Source organism: Carassius gibelio, chromosome B9, assembly GCF_023724105.1.
Source record: "Carassius gibelio isolate Cgi1373 ecotype wild population from Czech Republic chromosome B9, carGib1.2-hapl.c, whole genome shotgun sequence".
Taxonomy (NCBI): Eukaryota; Metazoa; Chordata; class Actinopteri; order Cypriniformes; family Cyprinidae; genus Carassius; species Carassius gibelio.
In genome coordinates this window covers 16,084,226-16,103,801 of record NC_068404.1, presented here as the reverse complement: position 1 = coordinate 16,103,801, position 19,576 = coordinate 16,084,226, and the positions used below count along the sequence as shown (strand labels likewise).

General features: G+C 48.4%; 5 protein-coding genes across 18 annotated transcripts in view; all 5 read right to left on the bottom strand.

The window, feature by feature from the left end:
* Nucleotides 1-19,576, bottom strand: part of col6a3 (collagen, type VI, alpha 3) — a 137,830-nt gene that overhangs the window by 57,461 nt on the left and 60,793 nt on the right. For 5 of the 13 annotated variants that reach the window (XM_052565980.1, XM_052565991.1, XM_052565981.1 and 2 more), the window contains exon 1: nucleotides 226-712. The exons of 2 other annotated variants lie outside the window; for them this stretch is intronic. In XM_052565980.1, the coding sequence (XP_052421940.1) occupies nucleotides 226-572 (347 nt within the window). In that variant the 5' untranslated portion in view covers nucleotides 573-712. Of the gene's footprint in view, nucleotides 1-49; nucleotides 713-3,568; nucleotides 4,232-6,946; nucleotides 7,610-10,324; nucleotides 10,988-19,576 lie in introns of those variants that run through there. 6 more of the 13 variants (XM_052565993.1, XM_052565992.1, XM_052565984.1 and 3 more) reach the window with 4 other exon arrangements.
* The window catches only part of LOC127965271 (collagen alpha-3(VI) chain-like), a 34,208-nt gene continuing 27,619 nt past the window's right edge, over nucleotides 12,988-19,576 (bottom strand). The window contains exon 2 of one of the 2 annotated variants that reach the window (XM_052566017.1): nucleotides 12,988-13,688. In XM_052566017.1, the coding sequence (XP_052421977.1) occupies nucleotides 13,003-13,688 (686 nt within the window). In that variant the 3' untranslated portion in view covers nucleotides 12,988-13,002. Of the gene's footprint in view, nucleotides 13,689-16,506; nucleotides 17,038-19,576 lie in introns of those variants that run through there. The other variant, XM_052566016.1, reaches the window with a different exon arrangement.
* LOC127965277 (collagen alpha-3(VI) chain-like) lies at nucleotides 14,536-15,408 on the bottom strand. Its single transcript, XM_052566020.1, has one exon. It carries the CDS (start codon nucleotides 15,370-15,372, stop codon nucleotides 14,551-14,553), a length of 822 nt encoding a protein of 273 aa, XP_052421980.1. The 5' UTR covers nucleotides 15,373-15,408; the 3' UTR covers nucleotides 14,536-14,550.
* On the bottom strand, nucleotides 15,495-16,336 carry LOC127965278 (collagen alpha-3(VI) chain-like). Its single transcript, XM_052566021.1, has one exon. The coding sequence runs from the start codon at nucleotides 16,177-16,179 to the stop codon at nucleotides 15,532-15,534; it is 648 nt and encodes a 215-aa protein (XP_052421981.1). The 5' UTR covers nucleotides 16,180-16,336; the 3' UTR covers nucleotides 15,495-15,531.
* On the bottom strand, nucleotides 17,572-19,075 carry LOC127965274 (collagen alpha-3(VI) chain). Its single transcript, XM_052566018.1, has 2 exons — nucleotides 18,428-19,075; nucleotides 17,572-18,272 (listed from the first exon to the last, which is right to left on the bottom strand). The coding sequence occupies exons 1-2, from the start codon at nucleotides 18,948-18,950 to the stop codon at nucleotides 17,587-17,589; spliced, it is 1,209 nt and encodes a 402-aa protein (XP_052421978.1). The 5' UTR covers nucleotides 18,951-19,075; the 3' UTR covers nucleotides 17,572-17,586.

Genomic DNA, 19,576 nt, shown 5'->3' with positions numbered 1-19,576 from the left:
AAGGCACAGCCTGTCCGAAAGCACTTGTGAAGTTCTGCCATGCACATACCGGTCAGAGTCGGAGAAGTCGGAGTGACAGGCATTGCAACATCCTGGACAGAGGCCAGCAGCTGCTCTTGGACTTTTGGAAGCTCACTGAAGTCAGACACGGTCAGAGCGTAATTGGGGTCGGATGAAATTCTCTGCAATTCTCTGCTATCAGAGCCCCTCGATCCTATTCCAAAGGTCGAAACGCCAAGCTCTTTCAGAGAGGAGGCTGCTGCATCGACACTGTCAGATGACCTTCCCCCGCTAAACAAAACCAGTATCTGCGGCACACCCTCCAGCCGCCTGCTGCCAGAGGTGGCAGTAAAGACACTGTCTCTGACGTACTGGAGAGCTGCCCCCATGTTGAGGGGTCTGCCTCCTTTGTGTCTCAGGCCTCTGACACGGTCAAGAACCTCTTCCTTTGTCGTGTAGCTGTTCAGATAGAAATGGACCTCAGCGTCTCTACTGTACTGCACCACAGAAACTCGGTCTCTGTTGGCCTCTATGTTGAATTTCTCCACTACTCTTTGCACGAAGTCACGCATAGCTGGGAAAGAATTCCTAGTGCCATCTGAACCGTCCAGAAGAAAGACTACGTCCCTTCTGGGTGTGGTGTAAACAGCTAGGAGGGGGGAAACAGCATCATTAACGGCAAGAAATATCAATAACGTTCATTAAACTTCAGAATGTCATATCAGTTCACCCCCTCAATAACAGTCCAAGCTCTGGCTAACATTCCCACTGCTCACAAATTTTTATATAAAGAAAACAAAGGGGAAAGAAAAAAGGGAGGGCATTAAGTAGGAAGGCGAGACACAGTGTACTATGACGTTCTGCCATGCACATACCGGTGACAGCTGGTGATGTTGGAGTGATGGGAATTGCAACAGCCTTGACAGAGGCTAGCAGCTGCTCTTGGACTTTCGGAAGCTCACTGAAGTCGGACACGGTCAGGGCATAATTGGGGTCGGATGAAATTCTCTGCAATTCTCTGCTATCAGAGCCCCTCGATCCTATTCCAAAGGTCAAAACTCCAAGCTCTTTCAGAGAGGAGGCTGCTGCGTCAACACTGTCAGATGACCTTCCCCCACTAAGCAAAACCAGTATCTGCGGCACACCATCCAGTCTCCTGCTGCCAGAGGTGGCAGTAAAGACATTGTCTCTGACGTACTGGAGACCGGCCCCCGTGTAGAGGGGTCTGCCTCCTTTGTGCCTCAGACCTCTGACACTGTCAAGAATGTCTTCCTTTGTCGTGTACGTGTTAAGATAGAAATGGACCTCTGTGTCTCCACTGTACTGGACCACAGAAACGCGGTCTCTGTTCTCATCTATGTCCAATCTCTCCACCATTCTTTGCACAAACTCTTTCATTGCTGGGAACCCATTCCTAGTGCCATCCGATCCATCCAGCAGGAAGACAACATCTCTCCTCTGCCTACGGCCCTCAGCTAAGAAATAACAGTCACGGGTAAGATGGGGGACATTGTAAGGGAAAAAATAACGGAATAGGGGAAAACAGCGTATTGCATTACATAGTAGATGCTTTGCCATTAATCGTGCTTTCTGTGTTTTTTGATATCATCTCACCTCCCGCAAAGATTTACGACTCAGGAAGAAATCATTTTCCTTCTCTAACTAACTAGAACTACAGGTAAAGCACAACTCACTACAACATTAAACGCTGTGAGGAAGTAGAAGAAGCATGTTTATTTATTTCTTACCTATCGTCGTGGTAGTGGTAGACGTGACCTCTACAAATACTGTGTCAATGTTGCTGAACAGCTGCTGTTGGACACTTGGAAGGTCAGCAAAATCACTTACTGAGAGTGCATAACTAGGCTCATGGGAGATCCTCTGGAGTTCGCTGCTGTCTGAGCTCCTTGACCTTATCCCAAAGATAAGCACTCCCAGCTCCTTCAGGGATGAGGCCGGTGTATCAACATTATCAAATGACCTTCCACCACTCAGCAGAATCAGTAACTGGGGCACACCTTCTACACGTCTGCTTCCAGAGGAGGCAGTGAATATATTGTCCCTCACGTACTGCAAAGCTGCCCCTGTGTTGAGGGGTCTCCCTCCTTTGTGCCTCAGACCCCTGACTGTGTCAAGAATGTCCTCCTTTCTTGAGTATGTGTTAAGATAGAAATGGGCCTCTGGATCTCTGCTGTACTGGACCACGGACACGCGGTCTCTGTTCTCAGACACATTCAGTCTCCCCACCATCCTTTCAACAAAGTCGCGCATCGCAGGGAAAGAGCTCCTAGTGCCATCCGAACCATCCAGCAGGAACACCACATCCCTCTTTCGCTCAGCTAAGGATAATGAAATGGAACACAGAGTCACGTGAGCACTTGGCATCTGATATTTTCTGTAGGTGTATGCATGCTCTAGCTGGCAACAGCAAATGGGAAGAGACTCTCCCGCCCTTTAAGCTATTTTACAACCAATCCGATGGCCAAATGTTAGTCCCATCTGCTAAAATAATACCTCGTTTTGGTCAGAGTAAATCTGCCTAAATTTAATGAATGCGAAGCAGTGAAATAAGGTCTAATTTTAAAGGTCATATTGGTCAAAAGACAAAAACTTGGCCTAAAGCAAGCTAACGAGTGAATGAACAAACACTTTAAAATGTATCAGTGACTAGAGTTCAAGCCCTTGGCTTTTTAGCCTAATTTCCCACGGCTCTGCTCACATGCAGTGCTAACTTAAACTGTTCAGGGTCAACTGCACGCTTTGCAAAGAGGAGCTCAGAGTACTGTTTTCTAGAGGCATGCGGGAATCTGTCTTACCCGGCACAGTAGCTGTCACCGGCTTGACTTGACCAAGCACATTGTTGAGGGAGCTGATAAACTGCTGTTGGACACTGGGAAGGTCAGAGAATTCATTGATGGACTGTGCATAGGTAGGATCATTGGCAATTCTCTGCACCTCTCTGCTGGAATTTCTGGTGCCGACACCAAAAATCAAGATCCCGCCCTGTTTCAAGGCGGAGGCAGGTATATCTATGTTATCGCTTGACCGTCCTCCACTGAGGAGGATGAGAATCTGAGGGACACCCGCTTGCTTTCTACTCCCCGCAGAGGCGGTGAAGACATTGTCCCTCACGTACTGGAGAGCTGCCCCAGTGTTGAGGGGTCTCCCTCCTCTATGCCTCAGACCTCTGACAGAGTTCAAGATCTCCCCCTTTGTTGTGTAGGTATTCAGATAGAAATTGACCTCTGCGTCTCTACTGTACTGCACCACGGCAACACGGTCTCTGTTTGCATCTATGCTGAATTGCTCCACTAATCTTTGCACGAAGTCACGCATCGCCGGGAAAGTATTTCTAGTGCCATCTGATGCGTCCAGCAGGAACACTACGTCCTTTCTGGGTATGGGGTCATCAGCTAGGAAAAGAAAACAGCATCATTAACACCAGGACATTTCAAAACATCTTTAGAACATCACGTTAGTTCACTACTCCTTTGACTATCTAAGCTGCGAGTAATCAACAAGGCACAGCCTGTCCGAAAGCACTTGTGAAGTTCTGCCATGCACATACCGGTCAGAGTCGGAGAAGTCGGAGTGACAGGCATTGCAACATCCTGGACAGAGGCCAGCAGCTGCTCTTGGACTTTTGGAAGCTCACTGAAGTCAGACACGGTCAGAGCGTAATTGGGGTCGGATGAAATTCTCTGCAATTCTCTGCTATCAGAGCCCCTCGATCCTATTCCAAAGGTCGAAACGCCAAGCTCTTTCAGAGAGGAGGCTGCTGCATCGACACTGTCAGATGACCTTCCCCCGCTAAACAAAACCAGTATCTGCGGCACACCCTCCAGCCGCCTGCTGCCAGAGGTGGCAGTAAAGACACTGTCTCTGACGTACTGGAGAGCTGCCCCCATGTTGAGGGGTCTGCCTCCTTTGTGTCTCAGGCCTCTGACACGGTCAAGAACCTCTTCCTTTGTCGTGTAGCTGTTCAGATAGAAATGGACCTCAGCGTCTCTACTGTACTGCACCACAGAAACTCGGTCTCTGTTGGCCTCTATGTTGAATTTCTCCACTACTCTTTGCACGAAGTCACGCATAGCTGGGAAAGAATTCCTAGTGCCATCTGAACCGTCCAGAAGAAAGACTACGTCCCTTCTGGGTGTGGTGTAAACAGCTAGGAGGGGGGAAACAGCATCATTAACGGCAAGAAATATCAATAACGTTCATTAAACTTCAGAATGTCATATCAGTTCACCCCCTCAATAACAGTCCAAGCTCTGGCTAACATTCCCACTGCTCACAAATTTTTATATAAAGAAAACAAAGGGGAAAGAAAAAAGGGAGGGCATTAAGTAGGAAGGCGAGACACAGTGTACTATGACGTTCTGCCATGCACATACCGGTGACAGCTGGTGATGTTGGAGTGATGGGAATTGCAACAGCCTTGACAGAGGCTAGCAGCTGCTCTTGGACTTTCGGAAGCTCACTGAAGTCGGACACGGTCAGGGCATAATTGGGGTCGGATGAAATTCTCTGCAATTCTCTGCTATCAGAGCCCCTCGATCCTATTCCAAAGGTCAAAACTCCAAGCTCTTTCAGAGAGGAGGCTGCTGCGTCAACACTGTCAGATGACCTTCCCCCACTAAGCAAAACCAGTATCTGCGGCACACCATCCAGTCTCCTGCTGCCAGAGGTGGCAGTAAAGACATTGTCTCTGACGTACTGGAGACCGGCCCCCGTGTAGAGGGGTCTGCCTCCTTTGTGCCTCAGACCTCTGACACTGTCAAGAATGTCTTCCTTTGTCGTGTACGTGTTAAGATAGAAATGGACCTCTGTGTCTCCACTGTACTGGACCACAGAAACGCGGTCTCTGTTCTCATCTATGTCCAATCTCTCCACCATTCTTTGCACAAACTCTTTCATTGCTGGGAACCCATTCCTAGTGCCATCCGATCCATCCAGCAGGAAGACAACATCTCTCCTCTGCCTACGGCCCTCAGCTAAGAAATAACAGTCACGGGTAAGATGGGGGACATTGTAAGGAAAAAAATAACGGAATAGGGGAAAACAGCGTATTGCATTACATAGTAGATGCTTTGCCATTAATCGTGCTTTCTGTGTTTTTTGATATCATCTCACCTCCCGCAAAGATTTACGACTCAGGAAGAAATCATTTTCCTTCTCTAACTAACTAGAACTACAGGTAAAGCACAACTCACTACAACATTAAACGCTGTGAGGAAGTAGAAGAAGCATGTTTATTTATTTCTTACCTATCGTCGTGGTAGTGGTAGACGTGACCTCTACAAATACTGTGTCAATGTTGCTGAACAGCTGCTGTTGGACACTTGGAAGGTCAGCAAAATCACTTACTGAGAGTGCATAACTAGGCTCATGGGAGATCCTCTGGAGTTCGCTGCTGTCTGAGCTCCTTGACCCTATCCCAAAGATAAGCACTCCCAGCTCCTTCAGGGATGAGGCCGGTGTATCAACATTATCAAATGACCTTCCACCACTCAGCAGAATCAGTAACTGGGGCACACCTTCTACACGTCTGCTTCCAGAGGAGGCAGTGAATATATTGTCCCTCACGTACTGCAAAGCTGCCCCTGTGTTGAGGGGTCTCCCTCCTTTGTGCCTCAGACCCCTGACTGTGTCAAGAATGTCCTCCTTTCTTGAGTATGTGTTAAGATAGAAATGGGCCTCTGGATCTCTGCTGTACTGGACCACGGACACGCGGTCTCTGTTCTCAGACACATTCAGTCTCCCCACCATCCTTTCAACAAAGTCGCGCATCGCAGGGAAAGAGCTCCTAGTGCCATCCGAACCATCCAGCAGGAACACCACATCCCTCTTTCGCTCAGCTAAGGATAATGAAATGGAACACAGAGTCACGTGAGCACTTGGCATCTGATATTTTCTGTAGGTGTATGCATGCTCTAGCTGGCAACAGCAAATGGGAAGAGACTCTCCCGATAGGTCAAAAGACAAAAACTTGGCCTAAAGCAAGCTAACGAGTGAATGAACAAACACTTTAAAATGTATCAGTGACTAGAGTTCAAGCCCTTGGCTTTTTAGCCTAATTTCCCACGGCTCTGCTCACATGCAGTGCTAACTTAAACTGTTCAGGGTCAACTGCACGCTTTGCAAAGAGGAGCTCAGAGTACTGTTTTCTAGAGGCATGCGGGAATCTGTCTTACCCGGCACAGTAGCTGTCACCGGCTTGACTTGACCAAGCACATTGTTGAGGGAGCTGATAAACTGCTGTTGGACACTGGGAAGGTCAGAGAATTCATTGATGGACTGTGCATAGGTAGGATCATTGGCAATTCTCTGCACCTCTCTGCTGGAATTTCTGGTGCCGACACCAAAAATCAAGATCCCGCCCTGTTTCAAGGCGGAGGCAGGTATATCTATGTTATCGCTTGACCGTCCTCCACTGAGGAGGATGAGAATCTGAGGGACACCCGCTTGCTTTCTACTCCCCGCAGAGGCGGTGAAGACATTGTCCCTCACGTACTGGAGAGCTGCCCCAGTGTTGAGGGGTCTCCCTCCTCTATGCCTCAGACCTCTGACAGAGTTCAAGATCTCCCCCTTTGTTGTGTAGGTATTCAGATAGAAATTGACCTCTGCGTCTCTACTGTACTGCACCACGGCAACACGGTCTCTGTTTGCATCTATGCTGAATTGCTCCACTAATCTTTGCACGAAGTCACGCATCGCCGGGAAAGTATTTCTAGTGCCATCTGATGCGTCCAGCAGGAACACTACGTCCTTTCTGGGTATGGGGTCATCAGCTAGGAAAAGAAAACAGCATCATTAACACCAGGACATTTCAAAACATCTTTAGAACATCACGTTAGTTCACTACTCCTTTGACTATCTAAGCTGCGAGTAATCAACAAGGCACAGCCTGTCCGAAAGCACTTGTGAAGTTCTGCCATGCACATACCGGTCAGAGTCGGAGAAGTCGGAGTGACAGGCATTGCAACATCCTGGACAGAGGCCAGCAGCTGCTCTTGGACTTTTGGAAGCTCACTGAAGTCAGACACGGTCAGAGCGTAATTGGGGTCGGATGAAATTCTCTGCAATTCTCTGCTATCAGAGCCCCTCGATCCTATTCCAAAGGTCGAAACGCCAAGCTCTTTCAGAGAGGAGGCTGCTGCATCGACACTGTCAGATGACCTTCCCCCGCTAAACAAAACCAGTATCTGCGGCACACCCTCCAGCCGCCTGCTGCCAGAGGTGGCAGTAAAGACACTGTCTCTGACGTACTGGAGAGCTGCCCCCATGTTGAGGGGTCTGCCTCCTTTGTGTCTCAGGCCTCTGACACGGTCAAGAACCTCTTCCTTTGTCGTGTAGCTGTTCAGATAGAAATGGACCTCAGCGTCTCTACTGTACTGCACCACAGAAACTCGGTCTCTGTTGGCCTCTATGTTGAATTTCTCCACTACTCTTTGCACGAAGTCACGCATAGCTGGGAAAGAATTCCTAGTGCCATCTGAACCGTCCAGAAGAAAGACTACGTCCCTTCTGGGTGTGGTGTAAACAGCTAGGAGGGGGGAAACAGCATCATTAACGGCAAGAAATATCAATAACGTTCATTAAACTTCAGAATGTCATATCAGTTCACCCCCTCAATAACAGTCCAAGCTCTGGCTAACATTCCCACTGCTCACAAATTTTTATATAAAGAAAACAAAGGGGAAAGAAAAAAGGGAGGGCATTAAGTAGGAAGGCGAGACACAGTGTACTATGACGTTCTGCCATGCACATACCGGTGACAGCTGGTGATGTTGGAGTGATGGGAATTGCAACAGCCTTGACAGAGGCTAGCAGCTGCTCTTGGACTTTCGGAAGCTCACTGAAGTCGGACACGGTCAGGGCATAATTGGGGTCGGATGAAATTCTCTGCAATTCTCTGCTATCAGAGCCCCTCGATCCTATTCCAAAGGTCAAAACTCCAAGCTCTTTCAGAGAGGAGGCTGCTGCGTCAACACTGTCAGATGACCTTCCCCCACTAAGCAAAACCAGTATCTGCGGCACACCATCCAGTCTCCTGCTGCCAGAGGTGGCAGTAAAGACATTGTCTCTGACGTACTGGAGACCGGCCCCCGTGTAGAGGGGTCTGCCTCCTTTGTGCCTCAGACCTCTGACACTGTCAAGAATGTCTTCCTTTGTCGTGTACGTGTTAAGATAGAAATGGACCTCTGTGTCTCCACTGTACTGGACCACAGAAACGCGGTCTCTGTTCTCATCTATGTCCAATCTCTCCACCATTCTTTGCACAAACTCTTTCATTGCTGGGAACCCATTCCTAGTGCCATCCGATCCATCCAGCAGGAAGACAACATCTCTCCTCTGCCTACGGCCCTCAGCTAAGAAATAACAGTCACGGGTAAGATGGGGGACATTGTAAGGAAAAAAATAACGGAATAGGGGAAAACAGCGTATTGCATTACATAGTAGATGCTTTGCCATTAATCGTGCTTTCTGTGTTTTTTGATATCATCTCACCTCCCGCAAAGATTTACGACTCAGGAAGAAATCATTTTCCTTCTCTAACTAACTAGAACTACAGGTAAAGCACAACTCACTACAACATTAAACGCTGTGAGGAAGTAGAAGAAGCATGTTTATTTATTTCTTACCTATCGTCGTGGTAGTGGTAGACGTGACCTCTACAAATACTGTGTCAATGTTGCTGAACAGCTGCTGTTGGACACTTGGAAGGTCAGCAAAATCACTTACTGAGAGTGCATAACTAGGCTCATGGGAGATCCTCTGGAGTTCGCTGCTGTCTGAGCTCCTTGACCCTATCCCAAAGATAAGCACTCCCAGCTCCTTCAGGGATGAGGCCGGTGTATCAACATTATCAAATGACCTTCCACCACTCAGCAGAATCAGTAACTGGGGCACACCTTCTACACGTCTGCTTCCAGAGGAGGCAGTGAATATATTGTCCCTCACGTACTGCAAAGCTGCCCCTGTGTTGAGGGGTCTCCCTCCTTTGTGCCTCAGACCCCTGACTGTGTCAAGAATGTCCTCCTTTCTTGAGTATGTGTTAAGATAGAAATGGGCCTCTGGATCTCTGCTGTACTGGACCACGGACACGCGGTCTCTGTTCTCAGACACATTCAGTCTCCCCACCATCCTTTCAACAAAGTCGCGCATCGCAGGGAAAGAGCTCCTAGTGCCATCCGAACCATCCAGCAGGAACACCACATCCCTCTTTCGCTCAGCTAAGGATAATGAAATGGAACACAGAGTCACGTGAGCACTTGGCATCTGATATTTTCTGTAGGTGTATGCATGCTCTAGCTGGCAACAGCAAATGGGAAGAGACTCTCCCGATTGGTCAAAAGACAAAAACTTGGCCTAAAGCAAGCTAACGAGTGAATGAACAAACACTTTAAAATGTATCAGTGACTAGAGTTCAAGCCCTTGGCTTTTTAGCCTAATTTCCCACGGCTCTGCTCACATGCAGTGCTAACTTAAACTGTTCAGGGTCAACTGCACGCTTTGCAAAGAGGAGCTCAGAGTACTGTTTTCTAGAGGCATGCGGGAATCTGTCTTACCCGGCACAGTAGCTGTCACCGGCTTGACTTGACCAAGCACATTGTTGAGGGAGCTGATAAACTGCTGTTGGACACTGGGAAGGTCAGAGAATTCATTGATGGACTGTGCATAGGTAGGATCATTGGCAATTCTCTGCACCTCTCTGCTGGAATTTCTGGTGCCGACACCAAAAATCAAGATCCCGCCCTGTTTCAAGGCGGAGGCAGGTATATCTATGTTATCGCTTGACCGTCCTCCACTGAGGAGGATGAGAATCTGAGGGACACCCGCTTGCTTTCTACTCCCCGCAGAGGCGGTGAAGACATTGTCCCTCACGTACTGGAGAGCTGCCCCAGTGTTGAGGGGTCTCCCTCCTCTATGCCTCAGACCTCTGACAGAGTTCAAGATCTCCCCCTTTGTTGTGTAGGTATTCAGATAGAAATTGACCTCTGCGTCTCTACTGTACTGCACCACGGCAACACGGTCTCTGTTTGCATCTATGCTGAATTGCTCCACTAATCTTTGCACGAAGTCACGCATCGCCGGGAAAGTATTTCTAGTGCCATCTGATGCGTCCAGCAGGAACACTACGTCCTTTCTGGGTATGGCGTCATCAGCTAGGAAAAGAAAACAGCATCATTAACACCAGGACATTTCAAAACATCTTTAGAACATCACGTTAGTTCACTACTCCTTTGACTATCTAAGCTGCGAGTAATCAACAAGGCACAGCCTGTCCGAAAGCACTTGTGAAGTTCTGCCATGCACATACCGGTCAGAGTCGGAGAAGTCGGAGTGACAGGCATTGCAACATCCTGGACAGAGGCCAGCAGCTGCTCTTGGACTTTTGGAAGCTCACTGAAGTCGGACACGGTCAGAGCGTAATTGGGGTCGGATGAAATTCTCTGCAATTCTCTGCTATCAGAGCCCCTCGATCCTATTCCAAAGGTCGAAACGCCAAGCTCTTTCAGAGAGGAGGCTGCTGCATCGACACTGTCAGATGACCTTCCCCCGCTAAACAAAACCAGTATCTGCGGCACACCCTCCAGCCGCCTGCTGCCAGAGGTGGCAGTAAAGACACTGTCTCTGACGTACTGGAGAGCTGCCCCCATGTTGAGGGGTCTGCCTCCTTTGTGTCTCAGGCCTCTGACACGGTCAAGAACCTCTTCCTTTGTCGTGTAGCTGTTCAGATAGAAATGGACCTCAGCGTCTCTACTGTACTGCACCACAGAAACTCGGTCTCTGTTGGCCTCTATGTTGAATTTCTCCACTACTCTTTGCACGAAGTCACGCATAGCTGGGAAAGAATTCCTAGTGCCATCTGAACCGTCCAGAAGAAAGACTACGTCCCTTCTGGGTGTGGTGTAAACAGCTAGGAGGGGGGAAACAGCATCATTAACGGCAAGAAATATCAATAACGTTCATTAAACTTCAGAATGTCATATCAGTTCACCCCCTCAATAACAGTCCAAGCTCTGGCTAACATTCCCACTGCTCACAAATTTTTATATAAAGAAAACAAAGGGGAAAGAAAAAAGGGAGGGCATGAAGTAGGAAGGCGAGACACAGTGTACTATGACGTTCTGCCATGCACATACCGGTGACAGCTGGTGATGTTGGAGTGATGGGAATTGCAACAGCCTTGACAGAGGCTAGCAGCTGCTCTTGGACTTTCGGAAGCTCACTGAAGTCGGACACGGTCAGGGCATAATTGGGGTCGGATGAAATTCTCTGCAATTCTCTGCTATCAGAGCCCCTCGATCCTATTCCAAAGGTCAAAACTCCAAGCTCTTTCAGAGAGGAGGCTGCTGCGTCAACACTGTCAGATGACCTTCCCCCACTAAGCAAAACCAGTATCTGCGGCACACCATCCAGTCTCCTGCTGCCAGAGGTGGCAGTAAAGACATTGTCTCTGACGTACTGGAGACCGGCCCCCGTGTAGAGGGGTCTGCCTCCTTTGTGCCTCAGACCTCTGACACTGTCAAGAATGTCTTCCTTTGTCGTGTACGTGTTAAGATAGAAATGGACCTCTGTGTCTCCACTGTACTGGACCACAGAAACGCGGTCTCTGTTCTCATCTATGTCCAATCTCTCCACCATTCTTTGCACAAACTCTTTCATTGCTGGGAACCCATTCCTAGTGCCATCCGATCCATCCAGCAGGAAGACAACATCTCTCCTCTGCCTACGGCCCTCAGCTAAGAAATAACAGTCACGGGTAAGATGGGGGACATTGTAAGGAAAAAAATAACGGAATAGGGGAAAACAGCGTATTGCATTACATAGTAGATGCTTTGCCATTAATCGTGCTTTCTGTGTTTTTTGATATCATCTCACCTCCCGCAAAGATTCACGACTCAGGAAGAAATCATTTTCCTTCTCTAACTAACTAGAACTACAGGTAAAGCACAACTCACTACAACATTAAAAGCTGTGAGGAAGTAGAAGAAGCATGTTTATTTATTTCTTACCTATCGTCGTGGTAGTGGTAGACGTGACCTCTACAAATACTGTGTCAATGTTGCTGAACAGCTGCTGTTGGACACTTGGAAGGTCAGCAAAATCCCTTACTGAGAGTGCATAACTAGGCTCATGGGAGATCCTCTGGAGTTCGCTGCTGTCTGAGCTCCTTGACCCTATCCCAAAGATAAGCACTCCCAGCTCCTTCAGGGACGAGGCCGGTGTATCAACATTATCAAATGACCTTCCACCACTCAGCAGAATCAGTAACTGGGGCACACCTTCTACACGTCTGCTTCCAGAGGAGGCAGTGAATATATTGTCCCTCACGTACTGCAAAGCTGCCCCTGTGTTGAGGGGTCTCCCTCCTTTGTGCCTCAGACCCCTGACTGTGTCAAGAATGTCCTCCTTTCTTGAGTATGTGTTAAGATAGAAATGGGCCTCTGGATCTCTGCTGTACTGGACCACGGACACGCGGTCTCTGTTCTCAGACACATTCAGTCTCCCCACCATCCTTTCAACAAAGTCGCGCATCGCAGGGAAAGAGCTCCTAGTGCCATCCGAACCATCCAGCAGGAACACCACATCCCTCTTTCGCTCAGCTAAGGATAATGAAATGGAACACAGAGTCACGTGAGCACTTGGCATCTGATATTTTCTGTAGGTGTATGCATGCTCTAGCTGGCAACAGCAAATGGGAAGAGACTCTCCCGCCCTTTAAGCTATTTTACAACCAATCCGATGGCCAAATGTTAGTCCCATCTGCTAAAATAATACCTCGTTTTGGTCAGAGTAAATCTGCCTAAATTTAATGAATGCGAAGCATTGAAATAAGGTCTAAATTTAAAGGTCATATTGGTCAAAAGAGAAAAACTTGGCCTAAAGCAAGCTAACGAGTGAATGAACAAACACTTTAAAATGTATCAGTGACTAGAGTTCAAGCCCTTGGCTTTTTAGCCTAATTTCCCACGGCTCTGCTCACATGCAGTGCTAACTTAAACTGTTCAGGGTCAACTGCACGCTTTGCAAAGAGGAGCTCAGAGTACTGTTTTCTAGAGGCATGCGGGAATCTGTCTTACCCGGCACAGTAGCTGTCACCGGCTTGACTTGACCAAGCACATTGTTGAGGGAGCTGATAAACTGCTGTTGGACACTGGGAAGGTCAGAGAATTCATTGATGGACTGTGCATAGGTAGGATCATTGGCAATTCTCTGCACCTCTCTGCTGGAATTTCTGGTGCCGACACCAAAAATCAAGATCCCGCCCTGTTTCAAGGCGGAGGCAGGTATATCTATGTTATCGCTTGACCGTCCTCCACTGAGGAGGATGAGAATCTGAGGGACACCCGCTTGCTTTCTACTCCCCGCAGAGGCGGTGAAGACATTGTCCCTCACGTACTGGAGAGCTGCCCCAGTGTTGAGGGGTCTCCCTCCTCTATGCCTCAGACCTCTGACAGAGTTCAAGATCTCCCCCTTTGTTGTGTAGGTATTCAGATAGAAATTGACCTCTGCGTCTCTACTGTACTGCACCACGGCAACACGGTCTCTGTTTGCATCTATGCTGAATTGCTCCACTAATCTTTGCACGAAGTCACGCATCGCCGGGAAAGTATTTCTAGTGCCATCTGATGCGTCCAGCAGGAACACTACGTCCTTTCTGGGTATGGGGTCATCAGCTAGGAAAAGAAAACAGCATCATTAACACCAGGACATTTCAAAACATCTTTAGAACATCACGTTAGTTCACTACTCCTTTGACTATCTAAGCTGCGAGTAATCAACAAGGCACAGCCTGTCCGAAAGCACTTGTGAAGTTCTGCCATGCACATACCGGTCAGAGTCGGAGAAGTCGGAGTGACAGGCATTGCAACATCCTGGACAGAGGCCAGCAGCTGCTCTTGGACTTTTGGAAGCTCACTGAAGTCAGACACGGTCAGAGCGTAATTGGGGTCGGATGAAATTCTCTGCAATTCTCTGCTATCAGAGCCCCTCGATCCTATTCCAAAGGTCGAAACGCCAAGCTCTTTCAGAGAGGAGGCTGCTGCATCGACACTGTCAGATGACCTTCCCCCGCTAAACAAAACCAGTATCTGCGGCACACCCTCCAGCCGCCTGCTGCCAGAGGTGGCAGTAAAGACACTGTCTCTGACGTACTGGAGAGCTGCCCCCATGTTGAGGGGTCTGCCTCCTTTGTGTCTCAGGCCTCTGACACGGTCAAGAACCTCTTCCTTTGTCGTGTAGCTGTTCAGATAGAAATGGACCTCAGCGTCTCTACTGTACTGCACCACAGAAACTCGGTCTCTGTTGGCCTCTATGTTGAATTTCTCCACTACTCTTTGCACGAAGTCACGCATAGCTGGGAAAGAATTCCTAGTGCCATCTGAACCGTCCAGAAGAAAGACTACGTCCCTTCTGGGTGTGGTGTAAACAGCTAGGAGGGGGGAAACAGCATCATTAACGGCAAGAAATATCAATAACGTTCATTAAACTTCAGAATGTCATATCAGTTCACCCCCTCAATAACAGTCCAAGCTCTGGCTAACATTCCCACTGCTCACAAATTTTTATATAAAGAAAACAAAGGGGAAAGAAAAAAGGGAGGGCATGAAGTAGGAAGGCGAGACACAGTGTACTATGACGTTCTGCCATGCACATACCGGTGACAGCTGGTGATGTTGGAGTGATGGGAATTGCAACAGCCTTGACAGAGGCTAGCAGCTGCTCTTGGACTTTCGGAAGCTCACTGAAGTCGGACACGGTCAGGGCATAATTGGGGTCGGATGAAATTCTCTGCAATTCTCTGCTATCAGAGCCCCTCGATCCTATTCCAAAGGTCAAAACTCCAAGCTCTTTCAGAGAGGAGGCTGCTGCGTCAACACTGTCAGATGACCTTCCCCCACTAAGCAAAACCAGTATCTGCGGCACACCATCCAGTCTCCTGCTGCCAGAGGTGGCAGTAAAGACATTGTCTCTGACGTACTGGAGACCGGCCCCCGTGTAGAGGGGTCTGCCTCCTTTGTGCCTCAGACCTCTGACACTGTCAAGAATGTCTTCCTTTGTCGTGTACGTGTTAAGATAGAAATGGACCTCTGTGTCTCCACTGTACTGGACCACAGAAACGCGGTCTCTGTTCTCATCTATGTCCAATCTCTCCACCATTCTTTGCACAAACTCTTTCATTGCTGGGAACCCATTCCTAGTGCCATCCGATCCATCCAGCAGGAAGACAACATCTCTCCTCTGCCTACGGCCCTCAGCTAAGAAATAACAGTCACGGGTAAGATGGGGGACATTGTAAGGAAAAAAATAACGGAATAGGGGAAAACAGCGTATTGCATTACATAGTAGATGCTTTGCCATTAATCGTGCTTTCTGTGTTTTTTGATATCATCTCACCTCCCGCAAAGATTCACGACTCAGGAAGAAATCATTTTCCTTCTCTAACTAACTAGAACTACAGGTAAAGCACAACTCACTACAACATTAAAAGCTGTGAGGAAGTAGAAGAAGCATGTTTATTTATTTCTTACCTATCGTCGTGGTAGTGGTAGACGTGACCTCTACAAATACTGTGTCAATGTTGCTGAACAGCTGCTGTTGGACACTTGGAAGGTCAGCAAAATCCCTTACTGAGAGTGCATAACTAGGCTCATGGGAGATCCTCTGGAGTTCGCTGCTGTCTGAGCTCCTTGACCCTATCCCAAAGATAAGCACTCCCAGCTCCTTCAGGGATGAGGCCGGTGTATCAACATTATCAAATGACCTTCCACCACTCAGCAGAATCAGTAACTGGGGCACACCTTCTACACGTCTGCTTCCAGAGGAGGCAGTGAATATATTGTCCCTCACGTACTGCAAAGCTGCCCCTGTGTTGAGGGGTCTCCCTCCTTTGTGCCTCAGACCCCTGACTGTGTCAAGAATGTCCTCCTTTCTTGAGTATGTGTTAAGATAGAAATGGGCCTCTGGATCTCTGCTGTACTGGACCACGGACACGCGGTCTCTGTTCTCAGACACATTCAGTCTCCCCACCATCCTTTCAACAAAGTCGCGCATCGCAGGGAAAGAGCTCCTAGTGCCATCCGAACCATCCAGCAGGAACACCACATCCCTCTTTCGCTCAGCTAAGGATAATGAAATGGAACACAGAGTCACGTGAGCACTTGGCATCTGATATTTTCTGTAGGTGTATGCATGCTCTAGCTGGCAACAGCAAATGGGAAGAGACTCTCCCGCCCTTTAAGCTATTTTACAACCAATCCGATGGCCAAATGTTAGTCCCATCTGCTAAAATAATACCTCGTTTTGGTCAGAGTAAATCTGCCTAAATTTAATGAATGCGAAGCATTGAAATAAGGTCTAAATTTAAAGGTCATATTGGTCAAAAGAGAAAAACTTGGCCTAAAGCAAGCTAACGAGTGAATGAACAAACACTTTAAAATGTATCAGTGACTAGAGTTCAAGCCCTTGGCTTTTTAGCCTAATTTCCCACGGCTCTGCTCACATGCAGTGCTAACTTAAACTGTTCAGGGTCAACTGCACGCTTTGCAAAGAGGAGCTCAGAGTACTGTTTTCTAGAGGCATGCGGGAATCTGTCTTACCCGGCACAGTAGCTGTCACCGGCTTGACTTGACCAAGCACATTGTTGAGGGAGCTGATAAACTGCTGTTGGACACTGGGAAGGTCAGAGAATTCATTGATGGACTGTGCATAGGTAGGATCATTGGCAATTCTCTGCACCTCTCTGCTGGAATTTCTGGTGCCGACACCAAAAATCAAGATCCCGCCCTGTTTCAAGGCGGAGGCAGGTATATCTATGTTATCGCTTGACCGTCCTCCACTGAGGAGGATGAGAATCTGAGGGACACCCGCTTGCTTTCTACTCCCCGCAGAGGCGGTGAAGACATTGTCCCTCACGTACTGGAGAGCTGCCCCAGTGTTGAGGGGTCTCCCTCCTCTATGCCTCAGACCTCTGACAGAGTTCAAGATCTCCCCCTTTGTTGTGTAGGTATTCAGATAGAAATTGACCTCTGCGTCTCTACTGTACTGGACCACGGACACGCGGTCTCTGTTCTCAGACACATTCAGTCTCCCCACCATCCTTTCAACAAAGTCGCGCATCGCAGGGAAAGAGCTCCTAGTGCCATCCGAACCATCCAGCAGGAACACCACATCCCTCTTTCGCTCAGCTAAGGATAATGAAATGGAACACAGAGTCACGTGAGCACTTGGCATCTGATATTTTCTGTAGGTGTATGCATGCTCTAGCTGGCAACAGCAAATGGGAAGAGACTCTCCCGCCCTTTAAGCTATTTTACAACCAATCCGATGGCCAAATGTTAGTCCCATCTGCTAAAATAATACCTCGTTTTGGTCAGAGTAAATCTGCCTAAATTTAATGAATGCGAAGCATTGAAATAAGGTCTAAATTTAAAGGTCATATTGGTCAAAAGAGAAAAACTTGGCCTAAAGCAAGCTAACGAGTGAATGAACAAACACTTTAAAATGTATCAGTGACTAGAGTTCAAGCCCTTGGCTTTTTAGCCTAATTTCCCACGGCTCTGCTCACATGCAGTGCTAACTTAAACTGTTCAGGGTCAACTGCACGCTTTGCAAAGAGGAGCTCAGAGTACTGTTTTCTAGAGGCATGCGGGAATCTGTCTTACCCGGCACAGTAGCTGTCACCGGCTTGACTTGACCAAGCACATTGTTGAGGGAGCTGATAAACTGCTGTTGGACACTGGGAAGGTCAGAGAATTCATTGATGGACTGTGCATAGGTAGGATCATTGGCAATTCTCTGCACCTCTCTGCTGGAATTTCTGGTGCCGACACCAAAAATCAAGATCCCGCCCTGTTTCAAGGCGGAGGCAGGTATATCTATGTTATCGCTTGACCGTCCTCCACTGAGGAGGATGAGAATCTGAGGGACACCCGCTTGCTTTCTACTCCCCGCAGAGGCGGTGAAGACATTGTCCCTCACGTACTGGAGAGCTGCCCCAGTGTTGAGGGGTCTCCCTCCTCTATGCCTCAGACCTCTGACAGAGTTCAAGATCTCCCCCTTTGTTGTGTAGGTATTCAGATAGAAATTGACCTCTGCGTCTCTACTGTACTGCACCACGGCAACACGGTCTCTGTTTGCATCTATGCTGAATTGCTCCACTAATCTTTGCACGAAGTCACGCATCGCCGGGAAAGTATTTCTAGTGCCATCTGATGCGTCCAGCAGGAACACTACGTCCTTTCTGGGTATGGCGTCATCAGCTAGGAAAAGAAAACAGCATCATTAACACCAGGACATTTCAAAACATCTTTAGAACATCACGTTAGTTCACTACTCCTTTGACTATCTAAGCTGCGAGTAATCAACAAGGCACAGCCTGTCCGAAAGCACTTGTGAAGTTCTGCCATGCACATACCGGTCAGAGTCGGAGAAGTCGGAGTGACAGGCATTGCAACATCCTGGACAGAGGCCAGCAGCTGCTCTTGGACTTTTGGAAGCTCACTGAAGTCGGACACGGTCAGAGCGTAATTGGGGTCGGATGAAATTCTCTGCAATTCTCTGCTATCAGAGCCCCTCGATCCTATTCCAAAGGTCGAAACGCCAAGCTCTTTCAGAGAGGAGGCTGCTGCATCGACACTGTCAGATGACCTTCCCCCGCTAAACAAAACCAGTATCTGCGGCACACCCTCCAGCCGCCTGCTGCCAGAGGTGGCAGTAAAGACACTGTCTCTGACGTACTGGAGAGCTGCCCCCATGTTGAGGGGTCTGCCTCCTTTGTGTCTCAGGCCTCTGACACGGTCAAGAACCTCTTCCTTTGTCGTGTAGCTGTTCAGATAGAAATGGACCTCAGCGTCTCTACTGTACTGCACCACAGAAACTCGGTCTCTGTTGGCCTCTATGTTGAATTTCTCCACTACTCTTTGCACGAAGTCACGCATAGCTGGGAAAGAATTCCTAGTGCCATCTGAACCGTCCAGAAGAAAGACTACGTCCCTTCTGGGTGTGGTGTAAACAGCTAGGAGGGGGGAAACAGCATCATTAACGGCAAGAAATATCAATAACGTTCATTAAACTTCAGAATGTCATATCAGTTCACCCCCTCAATAACAGTCCAAGCTCTGGCTAACATTCCCACTGCTCACAAATTTTTATATAAAGAAAACAAAGGGGAAAGAAAAAAGGGAGGGCATGAAGTAGGAAGGCGAGACACAGTGTACTATGACGTTCTGCCATGCACATACCGGTGACAGCTGGTGATGTTGGAGTGATGGGAATTGCAACAGCCTTGACAGAGGCTAGCAGCTGCTCTTGGACTTTCGGAAGCTCACTGAAGTCGGACACGGTCAGGGCATAATTGGGGTCGGATGAAATTCTCTGCAATTCTCTGCTATCAGAGCCCCTCGATCCTATTCCAAAGGTCAAAACTCCAAGCTCTTTCAGAGAGGAGGCTGCTGCGTCAACACTGTCAGATGACCTTCCCCCACTAAGCAAAACCAGTATCTGCGGCACACCATCCAGTCTCCTGCTGCCAGAGGTGGCAGTAAAGACATTGTCTCTGACGTAC

Excerpts from the sequence above, each read along its gene's own strand:
- LOC127965277 (XM_052566020.1), bottom strand. The coding sequence starts at position 15,372 with ATGGCAAAGCATCTACTATGTAATGCAATACGCTGTTTTCCCCTATTC.
- LOC127965278 (XM_052566021.1), bottom strand. The coding sequence starts at position 16,179 with ATGCCAAGTGCTCACGTGACTCTGTGTTCCATTTCATTATCCTTAGCT.
- LOC127965274 (XM_052566018.1), bottom strand. The coding sequence starts at position 18,950 with ATGCGTGACTTCGTGCAAAGAGTAGTGGAGAAATTCAACATAGAGGCC. Across the intron at positions 18,273-18,427 it reads GACTTCTCCGACTCTGACCG|CTGATGACGCCATACCCAGA; the intron begins GTATGTGCATGG and ends TTCTTTTCCTAG.